The sequence below is a fragment of the Dicentrarchus labrax genome, unplaced genomic scaffold, assembly GCF_905237075.1.
Source record: "Dicentrarchus labrax unplaced genomic scaffold, dlabrax2021, whole genome shotgun sequence".
Taxonomy (NCBI): Eukaryota; Metazoa; Chordata; class Actinopteri; family Moronidae; genus Dicentrarchus; species Dicentrarchus labrax.
Window position 1 is genome coordinate 27,925,587 of NW_026136719.1, and position 18,848 is coordinate 27,944,434.

Here is an 18,848-nt window from a genome sequence, read left to right on the forward strand (position 1 = left end):
CCAAATAACTTATTTATCTGTAAGGAACTTGTGTAAAGGCATCAGTGCATACACAATACATAACCAATTCTTGTTTTTCTTGCCAGATGAGATGAGAAAATGTATATACTTGTTTGTAGGCCTGCGGTAAATATATAGCCAGCAGCTGTATAGCTTAGCACAAGTAATGGGGAAACAGCTAGCCTCTCCAAAAGTAAAAGCTACTCTGTCTAGCCAAGAAATAATGAAATGAGATAAATAACATGTTAACTAGTGAGCTTCAAGCTTAGATATCGTTTGCACAAATTTGACCATTGGACTGTGTTTATTCTCCCCATACAGCCAACGTAGCAATGAGTTATCTGTAAGGTAGCTAGCAACAGACAGGCCGTGTTAGCGGGAGTGTTTGTGAATTCTTTAACAGTTCTGTTATTTCCCTCAAGTTGGAACATTTTCAACTTGCATGTACAGTATGTTTCTTTGAATCAATTCGTGTTGTGTCTTTCTATTGACTCTGTAAAAATCTTGCCACTAAAATTCACTTCACATTCTGTCTGAACATACAGTTGTTATCTTTGCACAGAGTGAGGCTAGCTGTTTGCCTTTTGCTAAATGAAGCGGTTTTAAACAGGCTGCTGGTTCTAGCTCTACACACACAGATATAAGACTAGAATCAAGCTTCTCATTTAAAGCGGGGGTCAGTTATTCTGGAGAAAGATAGCTGATTGGTAAGTCTCATTGTCTCGTTGCCAAAGCATCGGTATTTAACAACCCCGGAGCGCCAACGCCACCTATTGTTCTGTGCGGCTAGCCACGTTGTTTGTTTCCCATTTACCATTTAAAGTGTTGGTACTGGACAACCTGGGAATGAGACTCAACAATGGACTTTCTTTCTCCAGATTGACGGACCACACCTTTAAGTCTACTATTCCCCAAAATGTCCCAAAGTGTTTCTTCAAGTCAAACCTGGAACTCTCTAACATTCAAAATGAGTTCATTGCACATTCTGCATCTGTTATTAACCAGGAAACTGGATCATAAGCCCTCAGCTTTATTCAAGTCATGATGGAGCTACTATTTTACAACTAATATACACAGGTCTACAGTATGTACAACAACAAATATAGCATTGGTAGTCAGACTATTGTGTTTCAGTAAATTCACAGACATGTGGCGAACAACCACGCACACTCACACATACACACACACACAGCTCAGTCATGCCAAAAAAGTAACATGCTCCTTAGAAATCTTGACACATGTTGTCAGAAATGCAGCAGGTTCTGTAAAACTGTTCTTCATCAGAACGTTAAAATGAGAGCATCATATCAAAACATCTAGTCTCACAGTTTTGTATCACTCTTTTTTAGAAAAAAAGACGAAAAAATAAATGAATAAACGATTCCTTACACTTTGTCATGGCAAGATGTGACAGGTAAGACTCTACATTAACACCACCTACAGAACACAGCTCTACAGTTAAGAACAGACATGACGTGTCAGTCGAGGACAAGACGACAAACAGGAGGAAAATCCAGTCGGCTGTTCAGGTTGGATTTGGATCAGCTGGGAGAAATAAACTGTAATGGATTCAATAAAAAAAAAAAACTCCTACATTTAATAAAATGGGCAATCCAGGTTTGGGTCTAGACAGAACAAATCAAGACATGTGAACTAAAGAACACTATATACACCACAGGACAGTGCAGAATAAATAAAGACTGGGTGAACAAAAGAGGTGTTTTCTCTGAATAACAACACCAGCAGTAATATTGCTGCTGAGCCTTGGCAGTGAATACAACCGGATTCAAATCCTCAAAGTTATGACTATAAGTCCTCTCTCTTTCCTTTTTTTCCAACAGGGAATGAACTCAAAGCACAACATGGTAACATGAACTACATCACCTTTCAAGTACGGACACATTTTCATCTCACGTTAATCTTTCTTTTACACAAACCTCAAACAAAACAAATGCTGCTACACTGTGTGTGTGTGTGTGTGTGTGTGTGTGTGTGTGTGTGTGTGTGTAAATGGAAGATGGACAGTAAGTGATTAAAAGGAAATGACAAACACTAGCTTTATACGATGTGACAGAAATGCTGGGCAGCCTGAGGAGCTTACAGAGGGAATAGAAAGCAACCACAGGTTCACATAGGCAACCAGACAGGTTTTCAACATTTTTAATCATATAAACACAGCTAGCACAGCATGGCATTTCTTCCTTGTCTTTCCATTTCAGTTTAAGCTGACACTTTCCCAAAAAGCTTTCCCCGTAGCTACACTGTGGCTGGGTCTGGGGGCTGCAGGAGTTTGGCTTCTCAAGAGAGGATTTTCTCCCGGGTTTCAGGCAGCTTTAGAGCTACCAGACCTCCGCAGACGAGGGCGGAGAAGGCCAGGAAGATGGGGATGATCTTAGTGATGCCGATGAAGGCTGCAAATATGAAGCTGGCAATGATGGCTGCAAACTTACAGATCCCATTCAGGATACCGAACGCTGTCCCTCTGCAGGATCAGAAAGACAAAGGAAGATTAGATGCAAAATTTCCATACCTGACTGATGAATTGAATATGATTCGACAGCGCAACTCATTTTGTTTCTTGGTGAGAGTGAATTGCTATCTTAAAAAGATTTCGATAAATATTGTAAAAATGTAAAAGTTTTATGTGTGCTGGCAAAAAAGAATGAAGTCGTCAGATCAGATTGTCTTTGTCCGTCTGAGTGAAATGTCCTTTTAAATTCTTTGCTGAGAGGCACAATTGTACCTTTTATGGCAGAGGTTAAATTAGCATGTAGCTCTTAACACAGGGGTTAAATCGACTGTTCCGACCCTCCGTAATGTGAACACGGCACATTTAGAATGATAAAAGAAGCCGACTTTATCCAGTTGAAACATGAAATTCCTGTCAAACAACGGCTCTTCGATTTCATACAAAAGATAACAGGCTAATGCTTTCTAGTCGACAACCACCAATTACAATGTTACCAATGATACTAATTAGGGCCCTGTTCCATTTAGTGTAGTAGAGCCTTTCACAGTGAGCCAACATGCGCAGTAGCACGTTAATTAGTATGATTAGTAACACCTGTGTTTACTCTACTATTTCATAGCAAAATGGCTGCTGTGAAAAAACGTCTACATGGCGGTTGTCTCTAGCAGATCAACTGCATTAGCCAACTGTTAGCATTAGCTAATTAGTTAAGAGCAGGACTGAGCTAATGGTAGCCTAAACTCTGGTACAGTAGGTGTTCCAGTCTTTAGCCTTTATCTTGTAAAGAAAGCAAACCCACAAAACAATGTGGTTTAGCAAATCACATGCTGCTTGGCTTTGGGAGTAACGCTACTACTGTAGTTATGTAAGCTAGTTAGCTGGGCATGCCACCATTGGCTACTAGAACAGATATACATTGTTCTCATGTTTTTTTGTTTTTTCGTTTGGTAATATAAAAAAGACCAAATGCTTTAGACACTAACTGTCTCCCATACTAAAGCCCCATGCACAACACTTGAACATGTGGAGACATTCAAAGCTTGACAGGACTGCCATGCTGTTTGGGTGAGGGGTTTATTGAAAGGTTAACTGGGACAAACCTTACAGGGAGTGGGTAGAAATCAACTGTGGTACGGTAGAGATCACTCTGGATCTTTCACCCCGTGGGACTGAATTAGACCGTACCTTTTAGAGGAGGGGTAGAGTTCCACAGAAATGACTTCTACTCCGTTCCAGGCCGCCACGCTGGCGCCATAGAAGAGGCACTGCCAACATATGACAGCTCCTTGACTGAAACTTAGCAGTAACAGGAAAGTACAGGCAGACGACACCAACATAGAGCCACCTAGAAAGAAAGACAGATGATGAAATACTGATACAGATTTGGCCTTGGTTACTGTACTTATACCACTCTGTGCTGACACCCACCTATTATTCTGATTCTTCCTATCTTGTCCATGAACAATGCGGAGATGATGTTGCCAGGCAACACAGCCAAGCTGCCCAGGAAGCTGACCATGTAGATGACGATGTCGTTCTCCTCCTGGAAGTTCAGATGGCAGCCTTTCTTTGGGTGGAGGAAGGTGGTGTTCTCCATTCGACAGTCTTTGAACTTTTCCTGCCAGAGGTCTGCAGAGAACAGAGGGATTTAAAAGGAGGGAATGCTAACAGTTTTTGGGGTATTTTTTTTACATTTCTCCTTAGTGCTAGAGGATGAACACATTGCAAAGTCTTTCACTAAATTTACTGTTTTAGGGCAGCATTAACATTTAATATATCTTTTATATAGCAATAATAAGTTGAGTTTATTTATCCCTAAATCTGAAGGAGTGAGCATCTTAAGAATTTTATCACAATCGTTCATGATGAATTTTTGATACCTGTGTTATAGAAGACAGTGTTTTTGATGGTGCAATTCTCAAAGAAGGTGTTGGTTGACCTGACATCCTCAAAGTAGCAGTTTTCAAACAGAGAATCCTCAAACTTCACAGACTTGATCTCAATGTTTGCAAACCTAAAAAAGGGAAGAAATCGCAATCTCAATTTTGAACTGTGACTTTAAAGAGCATGACCCAAATATAATATGAGCATATGTTTATATATATGAGGGGCGGTGCTGAGGAAACATACTTGTCATGGATGTACTCTCCCTCGCGGTGGATCTGGTTAACCAGAGAGAAGTTGAAGTGGAACCGCTCGACCCGTTCTCGGTGGAACACTCGGACCTTGGACTCGTACTCCTCATACTGCATGTACTTGATCATATCAGGGAACCACACTCCCAGCCCGTGGTAACTGATATACATAGAAAACAAAAAAACCTGAGCACATTAAAAAAAAAACGCTCTGCATAGCTAGATTTTATCACATGGGCACAGGAAGTAAGAAAATGGTTTTCTTTAGCTCTGCCTGGGAGAACTTTACAAATATCCACTTTCAAAAATGCATGATTTGAACAAAAAAACAAAGCAGCAGGGATATAAGTGTATACTACTGAGATATTTTTGCCAAATTTCTCAATGTGGGTCTACAGGCTTTATTTCATTGTTGCTACCTGAATGCCAAGCAGAACCAGACAATAACCAGGAAGAGGCCTTGCAGTCTGAGCTCTGGAGCTGATAGTGACATTATGTTAGCCATAACCTGAAAGAGGGACAGACAATTAAGATAGACATGTAAGATATGCAGAGAAAAGGGGATGAAAACACAGTTTCAGTATAAGTAAGACAAATGCAAAGTTAATTTCCTATTCTATGTAGGCTATTCTGTTCTATTTGAGTCTAGCCTAGGAGTGATCTGCAGACCTGTTGCAGCATGGTCATGTGTCTGACGGTCCAGCGCTGGAAGGCAGTTCCAGTGTCACTCTGGATCTCTATGAATTCGTCTTCCTGAGTTTGTGGAGTCTTAATGTTGGTCACCTTCACAAAGAGAGAGGAGTTTGGACACATAATCAATAACTTCATCCTCAACTGGAATTCAGAGCACATTATTTAATTAAAAGATTTGAAACAGGGTTTAATGATAATGAACACACTATAAAGACAGATTGACTTGAAACAAATGTCAGTCTTTGACTAAAATCACTGGTGTAACCAAAAACATTAATGGTGGCTACATTACATTCAGGTGTCTCAATAAACCACGACAATAAGTCGGCATGCACGACAGCAGGGCCTTGAAAACCTAAATGCACCGCAGCCATCGAGAATACAATCATTTATGTTATTTATGATCGCTGAGGATCCGATGTAACGCCTCTAGTTACATTAATTTTGTTAATCAACTGCTAAATTCCATAAGTGATGGTTAGTGGTCGGGCAATCAGCAGTGTTGGTATAAATAAAGGCTTACAGTGAAGACCCTCTCTGGCTCCCCCTTGGCCTTCCAGTTGGTGTCGTGAACTTGGCGCAGGATCATCCATGCCTCATCATGTCGGGCATTCTGAAAAACAAAGCCACACATGGAAACGTATCTATGAATGTCGACACAACCAACGTTCCAAGAGAGTGAAAGCTCTCAGGGTTTCTTGTTTCCCACACACACTGCAGCCTGCCAGACTCAGTTGAGTAATCGTTCCCATGAAGTCTGCTTCTTATCAGATGGGGAGATGTGTGATAATTTGGGGGTGTGTGATATCAACATGTTGGAGCAGCCCTGCTGTAACATACAAATACAATACCACATGTGGTTAAAGGTCTGACAATGTCCTGGATGAGAAACAGGGTGGGTGGTGTCCCTGGTGGTGCCTTAGCAGCCTTTCGTTACCTTTGCACAGCAGTGGGATGTTGCTGTGGTGGCTGATGGCTCAACATTTTTAACCAATCACAGCTTGATGTTTAATACTGTACACAGACATAATGAATATAAGAATAGGGAGCATTTATCTCAATATTTTTGTGGTTATTCTTAATTGATCCTGTCTTGGCAGTACAGATAAATGTGCTTTTATGTTTTGCAGCTGAAACGGACAATAAGACCATATATTTTAATATTGCATGTTTTAATCTGGGGACAGTCTGACCTCCAGCAGGAAACGAGGGCTCTCCGGCATGAAGATGATTCCGACAAGGGCAGCCAGCGCAGGGAAGAGACACACGAGAATAAACAATCTCCAACTGTGCATCTGGATCTCAGAACCGATGGCAAAGCCCCAGCCTGAAAAACCATCCAGTAAAAAGCATGTTAATATTTCATGTAAATCCATCTGTCTGGCATATTTTAATGTCCAAATCACTTTATTACTGTAGTGCAACAAAGCCCATCTTTATTGTCATCTTCTGTATGTACATAATTTGCATTTGATGAAGTGTGCGGATTCAAAAGTCAATTACACACAGACAACTTTGGGTTCATCTTGGACTCCCACAGAATGATTTCCAAGTTTTCACATATTTGATGTGAATTATTCATATTTAGTAGATAATTGCAGGGAAAACATTGCAAGCTGAAGCATAAGAAGCACAAAGAGGATGTAAGAAATTCATTTAGACACATCCTTTTGTTCAGTCCACAGTGAAAGTTCAGTAAAATAAACCTTTTCAGTGTTTGTGTCTGTTACCATAGTGAGGGATGATCCCCCAGGCGGTGAAGGAGGCGTACAGGCCTCCCATCATCCAGAACATGCAAAGCCAGCTCAGATGTTCTCCACGCTTATCCATCTGAAGGAACTCTGTGAAGTAGGTGTACACTATCGGGATGGAGCCGCCAATTCTGGGGGAGAAATTGCAGGAAGAAAAAAATCTACTTTTATTCTTCCGCACGAAACACTTTTATTCTGTCCATCATCCTCTGAGGATTTAAGGAAACATTTGCTTTGGCGGTTGGCCTTTGACATGTTAACTGCAGCTTAATTCTAGTGATAAAGGACTGTAAGCTCATTATTCTGATGGCTTTACGAGAGGTTTCTTATTTTAAAACACCCACATCTCACTTACTACAGATTTCTAGCTCTGCAGAAACTTTTGGTTTTATTTGTCCAGATTCTGAGATGTCTGTCTCTGCCTCCATCCCAACACACTGGAGGTGAATGGACTTAATTTGTAGAACATTTTGAACTACTTTCTAGTGAAGACATAGCTCCTCTGAAAACTGCAGACAGCGCTTAAAAAATAAAATATGCAAGCATAAAGGTTTAAAATAAATAAATGTAAATGTTAACAATAACAATTTATGTAGCAAATGCTTTTTCAGAATGTTTAAAAACAGTTTTACTGTCAGGTCAACAGACCTAAACTGTAACCATGAGTTCATCCATCAAATACACAGACTGTGAAAAGTCAGCTCTAAAAACTTATGATAAAATGCCTTTTCTGAGATAATGAGGAGTTGCTGATGGCAACTGAATACTTGTAAAAGTCAGTTTGTTCAGAGGGCGCTCAGTGTTCAGTATAACGCCAGGACTGACCAGTATTTGGTAAAAATAAAAAATAAAAAATAAAATATATATATTATAGTCACATTTGCCTTTTAAACATAATTAGAAATGTATTTTAACAGACCTAAAAACTGTAAAAAAAAAAAAAAAAAAAAAAAAAAGAAAAACATACTGAAATCACATTAAATGAAGGACAGGAAAACTCTTACCACTACAGTATGAAGACAATCATTGGCATTTTAATGGGTTTCTTTATATATATTTTTTTATTATGATAAGAAATCTTCTTGTATCTTCTTGGGTATGGAGCCTGCTCTTTATGTTTTATTAAATCCAGCAAAACAGGCGCAGTTCTTCTGCAGATGTGAGTGTTAATGACCAACATGGGGCTCATTATCACAGTGAATCAGCAACAGCTTAACGTTTTATTTTGGCGACCTTGTATTTTTTGGCTAAGCAAAAAGCCCAGGCATCAATATTACAGGTCTGGGTACACTCAGGCTACAATCATTATCAAAAGAAATGTGCCTTTGAAAGATCCAAAATCAATCTGTGTACTGCACCGGGGTGCTGACAACTGCAAGAAGTCAGCAATAAAACTCAAATTAAAAACAAGCAAAGAGCATTGTTCACTTGTTTTAATTGGTATAATAAAGAAATGCTCTGTTGAAGTAAATAAAAATAAATCTACCCGTGTGCAGCTTACAATGTATATGTGGCACATTAAAGAGGAATATCAACTAACAAGTTGACTTGTTTTCCTAGAATATGTCCTCTCTTTACCTCAGGCTGTTCCTAAAGGTCCACAGTTTGTCTTAATTGAAGTGCTACCTATTACTCATCTTACTTAAATGTCAGGTATCTTATTTTGGAACAAAAATCTTCAAATACAATTACTGTGAATGTGCTTTTCCCCCTAAATGTTACGAACAAGCTTGCTTCCACTGAAAGGATTATTTATGGAAAAAGGTTAGTCATTGTAGTAGTCTTTTGCTCAAGCGAGGCAAATGCAAATGCGAACATGAATGTAAATGGTAATGTAACTGTGTCTCACCCAAAGCCGGAGCAGAACCTGAAGAAGAGGAAGAAGCCGTAGCTCTGAGCGAAGCAGGACAGGAAGGAGAAGACCAGGTCGATGGAGAGGACATAGATCAGACACTTCCTCCTCCCCATCTTATCAGACAGACCCCCCCACACCAACGCCCCCACCATCATGGCTACATACACCAGCAGACCTGCAAATAAAAACACACAAGACACAAGTTATGTTTTACTCCCATAATGTACACACTGTGTAGGCTCTGCGGATACATACACACATATATCACTGGAAGGACTTACTGACTAAATTAGATCTGTAATTAAAAAGAAAGAAAAAAGGCCAAAGTCCTGATGTCCACAAGGGGGCTCCCTTTACCCTTGTATGAACACAGGAATAGAGAACTCACAACACTTACTACTGTAATTCACTAGGATGTATCCTCTCATCCGTGCTCCAATTCAACGTTTCCAAATGTCCATAATGACACACCAAGAAAAATATCTACTGATTATAGCATTTCTGGAAAAGACTGAAAGGTCATAATAAGTTTGAGGCACCTAAAAGTGCTTCACTTCCACCAGGTTCACCTTCCATATTCCTACATCTGCTTTCAGCTTTGTTTACATGTGACACTCAGAACTGTATTGTTACTTTGATTGCAATGCTGAGTTCTTTTTCTCACATTTTACCTGCAGATTCCCTCTGAGTCACAGCTGTCTGGAGCCTACCCCAGCATGCACTAGGCAGGAGGTGTACTCTGCCATTTATTTTTCTTGTAAGGCAACAGCCCTTAACAGTGACCAACTGTGCTGCCCATTACTGCACCAAGCAGATAATAATGATTATGTGTTTCCTTTTTATGTTTTTTGGTGAGAGTAATATTCTCTCCCCTGCTGTCGTTGTCAGGACTCAAACACGCAACATCGGCCATCCTCCTCGCAGTGTTGTTTAAACCTTTGGACCCATACCTCCTGCCTGCTCTGTGTTTTTACTACACACAACCCTAATTACAGTGCAACTAAGCAGCTTAACGGCACGTGGAGCCATAGTGTGCACCTTCCCTGTGGATTACTAGACTATCCAAATGCTCTAGCGCTCCACACGCCAAGCTGCACATCCTTAACTCATTCAACAAGAGACTGCTCAGGGCACCGGGAGACAAAGAGTCAAGGCTAACATGTCACCTAATATCATTGCCAAGTTGTTGCCTAAGGGCTTGTGTATGCCTTAGATATGTACATGGACAGGTTGACAGGGTGGCCTTTAGATTAGAGAGACTGTCCTTCAGGTGGAGGCCCAGGATCAGGCCCTGCAGCAACAAGCTTCTATCTGCCTGTTAAAACGTCCTTGAGCACGGTGAAGACACAGAATCCCTTGAGGGGACAGAGGAGGTTCTCCTGCAATATTAAATGTGAAAGAACTGTTGGTGCATTTAGTGCATCTAGCTGAAGAGACAATGAATCTACTAAAAAAGACTGCATACATTTGCAGAGCATGCATCCTCGAAACATTCACGTCAGTTTTGTTTAAATTTTAGTTCCATTACACATATATAGACATTAAGTAATAAGTCCCTACAAATGTTGCAGCATCGGGCTCAGTTTCTTTACTTAAACAACCCGGTAAAATTTTACATAATATGAGTTTTGGAATAACTGAACAATGAAAAACCCAGCAGCATTTTTCCAAAATGGCTTGATAACAGTGAAAAGTATTTAAGTGACAATCCACTCCATTTTCCTGTTATGTCAATTCTGCTATTCTCTATCTCAGATTGACTTAACACTACTAATTGAATTTGTGGCCAGTGAATGAAAATGGCAGCAATTTCTGGCCTGGAGCCGCTGCACCAACTGTTTTCAAAGTCAGACATAGTCTAGTTAGGTGTTTATTAGGTGGGAATTTCACACATCACTAAATTAAAACAGGCTGCAATGCACAAACTAGTTCTCATATAGTAGAGTTATTATTACTGTTATATTATTACATTTACAGGAAGGCGAAAGTGCTGCGTAGCTAACTGAACCCACTGACAAAACTAACGTTAGCTTGCTAATATATGACCTGTTTCAATTTAAGAGTAAAATAGATAAACTAATGGGATATGGTCAACACATCTGACCTGACACGTGATCAAATGATAATGTAAACTGGAAAGATTTTATATTACAATCAACAAAAATAACACGGTTAATCTCAAATGACAAAATGTTACATATTCCAAAAATGTTATGTCGTTATGTTACGTTAGCAAAATAAGATATTTCCTGCTCACTCTAAACTACATGAATACTACCAACTCTGAAACATATATCTCCATGAATAAAGAAAAAAATGTAATTCTTACAAAACACATTTAAACAACAGTTAAATTTAATATATTGCCCCATAAACTGTTATTTTGGGAAGCCCAGGATACCAAAGTGCTTCCTGTTAACACTGTTAATTGCTTTTTATTAGACAGACGTTACTGTCATCTTCACTACCTAAGGCATTCCTTAAGTTTTAATGGCGCAGCTCAATTGTGTAAATCACCCGTTTGAAACAAGGTAGTAGTTACAAAGAACTTAACACACAATGAATTTGGGCAAGCTGGTGCAAACCAATCCAAAGTCTTCTGGTAGGTAAGAAGTGATGTTTTTTTACATGTCATGCAACAGTCACAGCAGTTTGTATGGAGTGAGAAGTAAGTAAGAATAAAAGCTGGATGACTTGCATGAGCAGTGAAGCTGTCATTGCCTAGAGAAAGAACATCTAAAGAAACCTGTACAAGGTCAAACTCGACATCTTGATTGACGTGATTTCTGGGTGGTGCAGTGCAAAACATGACAGCTATGAATACCAAGCACAGAAGATATTCTAGAATATCCCTTATCTGCAGCAGGGAAGCGTCATAAAACCATCTCATAGTTTATGCATGAACTTTTTAATTGCAAATCCAGTTTGATTCAAGAAATGAAGCAGCTGCAAGTTTAGCAGCTTCCTTGAAATAGTTGGTTAAATCTCTGCAACTACATTAAGCCTGGGACACAAACCTGCCAGAAGGTTCTCCTCTTTGTCTCCAGCATTGTGTCTCCCACTATAGCCTTCATGTATTTCCACTCTATAGATTAAACAATAAAACCACCATTAAAAGTAAGTGGACCAACCATCCTCCTCTTTTTAACAAAAGGTTTGGGAGTCTGTCTGGTATCCAAGACAAAGGTTGAGATTAAACACACATCTGCTCCCGTGAGTCTGGTGAACAGAGCATGAGCATGAATCAGATAGGATCATTCTACACATCCACTTCATATTCTCAGCCAATGATCAGTGCTTCCCCGCCGCTCTGCACAGACGCTGTGATTTCATTTTCGCCAGGCCTTCCTCCCGCTACCGTAGCCTGTCAGAGGCCTGAAGCGTATCTGACAGCTCTGCACCGGGCGCTGCAGGCTGCCAGGCTCTCTGACTGCTGCAACATGCTCCATATTAGCCTGGGAACACACACTGAATACAATCACCACCGGGCTTCCTCATCAATCTCTTGCAATGCCTCATCCCAGGCGCATGTTGTTAAGATGAAATGAGCGATGTGCAATCTGCCACATCGCCTGGCTACACACGAGGCCTGGGAAATAAGGTGAGGGGCTTTAATTTGCAGTTTAGTTGTCAGCACACAAAGTGAGGAACAGGCATTTTCAAGGTACATTTCCCCGTATGTTGGATCTCTGCTGCATACAATTTCAGTGTTTACTGTTGTGGTACAAAATCTGGGAACAAGTTAAGCTAGCAGGCAACTGAAATTTTGAAAACATTCAAAGTATATTGAAAACAGGTGCTTAATTCTCTCTATGGTGTTTAATATAATTAAACAATTAACTTGTGCGGCATCCCTCAAGTCAACTTGCAGACACTTGTGGTACCACTGCCAAGGCTCAGTATCTGGTTACTCAATCCGGTGGCTCACAGTGGACCCACACTCTATTATTACACACAATGTTGGTAATTTTCACATCTGCCTAGAAGGATCCAAGCCTCTTTCCATAATTTGTCCCAGTGGCTGGGGCATATTTCTGTCTCACGCAGTGGTCTGCAACCATGTGCCATCGAGAGCCAAACATATGCAGGATTTTGCTTCAGCCAAGCAAAACAGAAGATCTTTTTACTGATGAGTGGCTCCTCTTTGGGTAAAGATCGGAACTCTTGGAATGACACAGATGATTGTAATTAGCTAGTCTTGTAGATTTCCAAAGACTGTATATCTGTTTTGGAGGAATTTGTTTGATAAATCAGTGTTGCTAGCTGCTTGGCTCCAGGGATGGCAATGGCGCTTTTTCAGTCAGTCTGTTCACCACTTTGGTCCATCAACAACAGTTGGAGTTCCATGAAATTTAGTATAGATATTCATGTTGCTAACTCCCTACTTCTCCTCTAGTGCCATCATCAGGCCAACATGTTAGCCTGCTACTGCACTAAACTAATGGTGAACATAGTAAACATTGTACCTGCTAAACATCTGCATATTAGCATGCTTATGTTAGCATTTAGCTCAAAGCACCAATATGACTGTTCGAAAAGCTTAGATGCTGCCAGCATATGTTATGCCAGAACTGGAGAGTGAGGAAGAGCTATAACCTTTTCTCAATGGAAAAGGTTATAGCTCTTCCCCAACTGGCTTTGGTAAGAGTTTGACTATGTTATATGGTTCATTGATCTGATTGAATTTTGCCTGTGATAGACGGATGGTTCATCCAATCACCTGACAAGTAGTTAACAGTTTCTACAACTACTTTAATGTTTCTGTCCAACAAGAAATCTGGCACAGTGGGGTTAGATAAGGACCAGGACCATGTTCTCACCACATACACTCAGCACAAACCTTAATTTTTACATCTTCCCTCCATTCGTTGTCACTTACCCAGCAATCCTTTGTCGGAGTTGGATATGCACATGTCCTTCTCAGCACTGGGCAGGACGAAGCCCACCACAAAGCCGTCCACACCGTCAGCCATTAGTGCCAGGCCCAGCACGAAGAACAGCATCCACTGGAATCGTCCGTGGCCACAGTCCTCCATAATGGCCTCGTACTGATCTGGCAGGTTTTCCTCCTCCTCTTCCTGCTGCTGGCCAGCCAGACGGGCTTTCCTCCTGGCCTCCAGCCGAGCTGCCCGCCGTGCCTCCTTGATCTCGTCGGGGTGGGGGATGCCTTGGTATTCCCCCTCATACATCTGCTCATCATCATCCGCACCCTCGGTGTCATCGCTAGCAGCATCCTCTTCCTGTGGAGGGTAGTCTGTCTGGTAAGGGTAACCGTCCTGACCTCCTCCATCCTGGGTGTAGGTGTACTCTCCACCCTCTGTCACCTGCTGGTTCACATTGTTGTGATAAGGGTCATCCATGGTTCCTGCTGGGTGTAAGTGGAGCAGGACTAACTTTGCCTTGTAGCCGGCGTACTCTGAGAAAGCTCAAGTTGTCAGCTATAATGGCATAATCCTCCCAAGGAGCTGTGAGTTGCTCTCAGTGTTGCTGCAAAGGAAGCTTCAGGTATTCTGTGGCTCGATCTTCAGAGGGGTCTCAGTCTCAAATTTAAGGCCTCGGTTGAAAGACTATTGCCTTTCTTGATTTGCACCGTGCTGCATGCTGAACCTAAAACACAATGCACACAACACATTATCTATAGTCTGTCAGCATAATAGCAATGAAGAATGCACTGGTAGAGCAGAAACATTGCCATGCAACAGTCCCCTTTGGGACGGCTTGTGACCTGCTAAGTCAAGTCCCAATTACAGTCTCAGGGGATTTCACAACATCATATTATAAAAAACATTAAGGGCACATCATGACCTTTGACCCTCAACCAAGGACAAAGTCCTAGAAAACCTATAGACATGTACAAATAGAGGGGCAAGGGCAATTGTTTTAATCGTATTTAATTCCACTCCCACAGTTGATTGTCTTTTTGTTACTTTGCTTTAGTTTCCCTTCATGTCAAGCGCAACAATTTTATGTTATTTATTACTACTTGTAAAGGACCTCTAGTCCTAAATAAATGTCTGTTATTATTCTAGTGAGAAACTAAAAGTGTCATTAGGCAGGAAAGTGCAGTTCAGGACTCCCAGTCCCTCTTGTAGGCTGTGTGTCCTTCCACACAACCAGATAATCTCATCGTCTCTTCGCTCAAATGCTCTGACGCCATTTTGATCCATCACACTGCTGCAACGATGACACATTCAGATCTGTCTTGATTTTTATAGCGGTCAGTGGCACCAATAGGAAGACAATAACAACAAATTACATTGTGTTTTAAGAATTCTGCGGGCTGTCGCATGCATTACTGACATGATTAAGGGACTTGCACTGTGAAGTCAGAGCCATATTCTTACAGTATCAAGCAAATTGTTAGCCTGAGGCTGGATCCTCTGTGACTAACAGATAACAAATGATAGGCAACAAAGCTGCATGGCTGAATGCCAAATACAGCACACAAGAAAGTGACTAAACTGTGTGCCCAGAGATGTTTTTTGTTTTAACTTCTCTCTGCTGCTACTGCTTTACATTCTCACTGTACTGCCTTTAAAACTAACCATTTAAGTTTAACTGTGAACATTTGAGAATAATGGTTAAGGCGGAAATGTTGTAGCAGTAGCAATCGTAGCAAGAGTCATAAAGCCAGTCAACTGACTCAGTAATGTCACTTACACAACAATATCTATATAAATGTTTGCCACATTACACAAACATTAGCCACTATAATAAGCTACTGGTCATACCAGACCATGTAATGCTGCAGCACTGATTTTTTCTTATTTCAAAAGTTACATTGTCTCATTTTAGGAGCAGGACATGTTCCTCTTACTTTTAACATTGACCACTGGCTCAAAACACTTTCTTAAATATGTTTAATTAAGGAATCTGACATTTTGTTGCATTTAACATCTATATCTCAACAAAAACTGCATGAAAACTGGTTGCTTTATGACACAAAACAGGAAGACTGGGCTGTTTTTTTTCCACTTTTAGTCTCGCATAGTTCTGAAACCAGTGAAATATTGATGTGAAACAAGTAGGCAACATCTACTTTGTAAAAAAAAGTGGAAAAGTCTGAGCTAATACTACTGTGTAAGATTTTTTTTTTCTTTAGTAACATTTTGAAACACGTAAAATAGGGTGTTTTGGAATGTATATTAAAACTGTGGAAACAAAAAAGAAATCTTTGTAAATGTTAACATTGTTCCTGTCAAGGACATAAATTACATAATAATGTTACAACATTCTGTTTGTGTATAGCACAGATATTTGTTAAATTAATGGTATTTTATGATTATGTTTGTCACTTTCTTTAAATGGGTATTACTGATTACGTCCAGAAACAACTGTAGTCTATCCGACAAGTGGAGGGTTGGTTTGGTTTGGTTTGGTCTGTTCTGGTTTGGGGCCAGGATGACGAACACTGTAATTTAATCCAGATTAAGACTGCAGATTTTTTTTCATTTTGCCCTTGTTGCCTCACATTATTGTTTCATCACTGAAGTCACAGAGGCGGCCGATAGCTGCGGTGGATTATGGAGTCTAGATTGAAGCACTGAAATGTATTTGCTGCTCCTGGATGTGTAGTTTTGAAATCCCAAAGTCAGTGTTGAGTTTTGTTGCCGGGAGTAACTAGTATAATTTCAGTACCATTATGTGATCACCTTTTGCTTTTTCCTTCAGTAATGTGAATAATACATGAGTGATTCAGGCGAGAAAGTGAGAGGGTGGATGGTCAGTGTGGTTGAGGGAAGCGGTGTTGCTTTCATCATCCTGCTGCAGCGCCTTTACTCACACAGCTGGCGCTTACATAATGGCTGGGCTGCCTGTACTCACTCTTTCCCCTTCTGTCTCCCTCCCTCTCCCTTCTCTTCAGACTTATTGATCTGCGTTTGTGTTTATCAATGTATCAACTTGACCCCGCTTACCCCAAACACACACTAACTCAGATGTCAAATCAGCATTTATGCCTGTGCAGAGTTTGAATAGGTCATGATCTGCCTTCCTCTGAGAGCGTCCCCGGTGTTGAAAAGTCAAAGAGCTCCTCTGAATCATGAAAATCAATGTGAGTCTGGGGTTTAACAGGAAGCAGAGAGGTTGCCGCGTAATTTACAAAAAGCTATCTCAATTCCACAAGTGACCTTTTAGTGCTCAGATCATTTATTAGTTTGACTGAGCCAAACTCCGCTTCATCAGTTACTGTAGCTTGTTCTACAGAGAGCAACGGAACCACACACATTTGTGGAGTTACATTTGAATGTGTGTGGTAACAATAGCTGCATACACACCGACACACACACACCCACACACACACACACACACACACATAGTAGACAACAGTTAAGCTGCTCTGGAGCCAGCAATTGAAGACTTTTTCCAGCTCTTGCTTCATTTTAATTCATCCAGTCACCTGGAATGCACCCAGTATAACCACAATCATCCACTGCTGGTCACAAATCAGCTCCAAGTGCCTTGTTCTGCCTTCCTTTCATCAGCTCTAAGTGCACTGCTCAAGGGCACCCCGTCAGTAGTTACTGAGAGTTGGGGAAGTGCTTATTTATTCACTTTCTTCACCCATATTTGCACACTTTGATGTAAGCTATAATTATATTTGAGTATGGAAATGGGGAAAAAATCATTAATCAACTCTACCACCCACATCTTTTGGCAGTCTTTATCTGTACAAAACCTGGAACGTAACCAAGAGAGTTGCTCTAAAGAAAAAGGGCGTCACCATAAGTACAGCTGTTTGTGCTTTATCTTATGTACATGGGAAAATGATGCAGTGTGTCCACCTGAACAGTTTTTGGGGGATAAAAACATCCTTTTCTTTGCTTGGAAATTACCAAAATTGCACATGATGTCATCGGCATAAGTATATAGCCCAGTTTCCTCAATAATGGCTGACATTTTCTACCAGTTTGCTCCAGCAGGCCTCCACTAAGCAACAGGGTGAGGGGTTCGATTGCCACAGATTATAAAAGGTTAAAAACATTTTTTAAAAAGCATCCATTAGACTGCATCTACTACATGTGTTGAATCTGCTGTTGAAGTAACTCAACTGTCAAAACAGTGAGTTAATTTTAATCTCAGCTCCTCTGTGACCTCGAGAGGTCAAAGGACAATCCTTCGCAATTTCTGGGGACGACCTGTCTGCTAACCCGCCAGATACATTTATTAGCAAGATGTTTCTGTGTAAAATGTTGTCACTAGGTCAGTTACAGAGCAAGAGTTGCCATTCTTGGCCTTATAAAATGTCACTCATGATTTTTTTTATGCCAATACCTTTACTACCAAAAAATGCTACACTGAATAGATCCTGATAATAGAGTCAGTAGAATTCCTCCTATGCATTGGAAATAAATATGAGAGTATCCTCTGTCCTACACATCAGCTTTAATCAAGTAGCAAGGTGACTGAAGGTTGACAGAATGAGAATTTATTCTGTAGACATATGGGTTTTGTTATATGCATGGAAATAATGATGGCTGAAGAAGAACTGTTGCTCTATTTTGATGTTGTTATGAATAATAAAGCTAGAAAAATAAATGATGGCACCACAGGTATTTTTCGGTCTGCATTATTTCTCACTTCCTAATTAATGTGTGTGACAAAACAACAAATGAAACGGCACAGCACAAAAAACAAGGAAAATAAAAGTTGTCTTACCAGAGTTGGCATTCCCTTAATATACAAATGAATTCGGAAACAAAACAAACATAAATAAAAGAATGCTAAAACCCAAGTAGCATTTTCATATGTCCAAACGCCTACATGTCAGTTTATCCAAAGGCCGTGCTGCAGCCAAGCCTGAGGGATTAGGATCCAACCTCACGATCCCCCCCCCCCCACAACCCCTCCCTCACCAGGGCTCATCCCTACAGGAAACTCCCCGGAACTAACTCCCCCCACCTCCGGTACCCGATGGTACCGTCCTTCAAGTGTAGATAGCAACA

At 40.7% G+C, this 18,848-nt stretch overlaps 1 protein-coding gene across 1 annotated transcript; it reads right to left on the reverse strand.

Moving 5' to 3' along the window:
• Positions 1-1,014: 1,014 nt before the first annotated feature.
• Positions 1,015-18,695, reverse strand: sv2ba (synaptic vesicle glycoprotein 2Ba). Its single transcript, XM_051380314.1, has 13 exons — positions 18,562-18,695; positions 13,784-14,511; positions 8,899-9,079; positions 7,029-7,180; positions 6,492-6,625; positions 5,822-5,911; positions 5,275-5,388; positions 5,025-5,113; positions 4,601-4,765; positions 4,351-4,484; positions 3,899-4,099; positions 3,656-3,815; positions 1,015-2,482 (listed from the first exon to the last, which is right to left on the reverse strand). The coding sequence occupies exons 2-13, from the start codon at positions 14,262-14,264 to the stop codon at positions 2,299-2,301; spliced, it is 2,085 nt and encodes a 694-aa protein (XP_051236274.1). The 5' UTR covers positions 14,265-14,511; positions 18,562-18,695; the 3' UTR covers positions 1,015-2,298.
• Between the last annotated feature and the right edge of the window lie 153 nt (positions 18,696-18,848).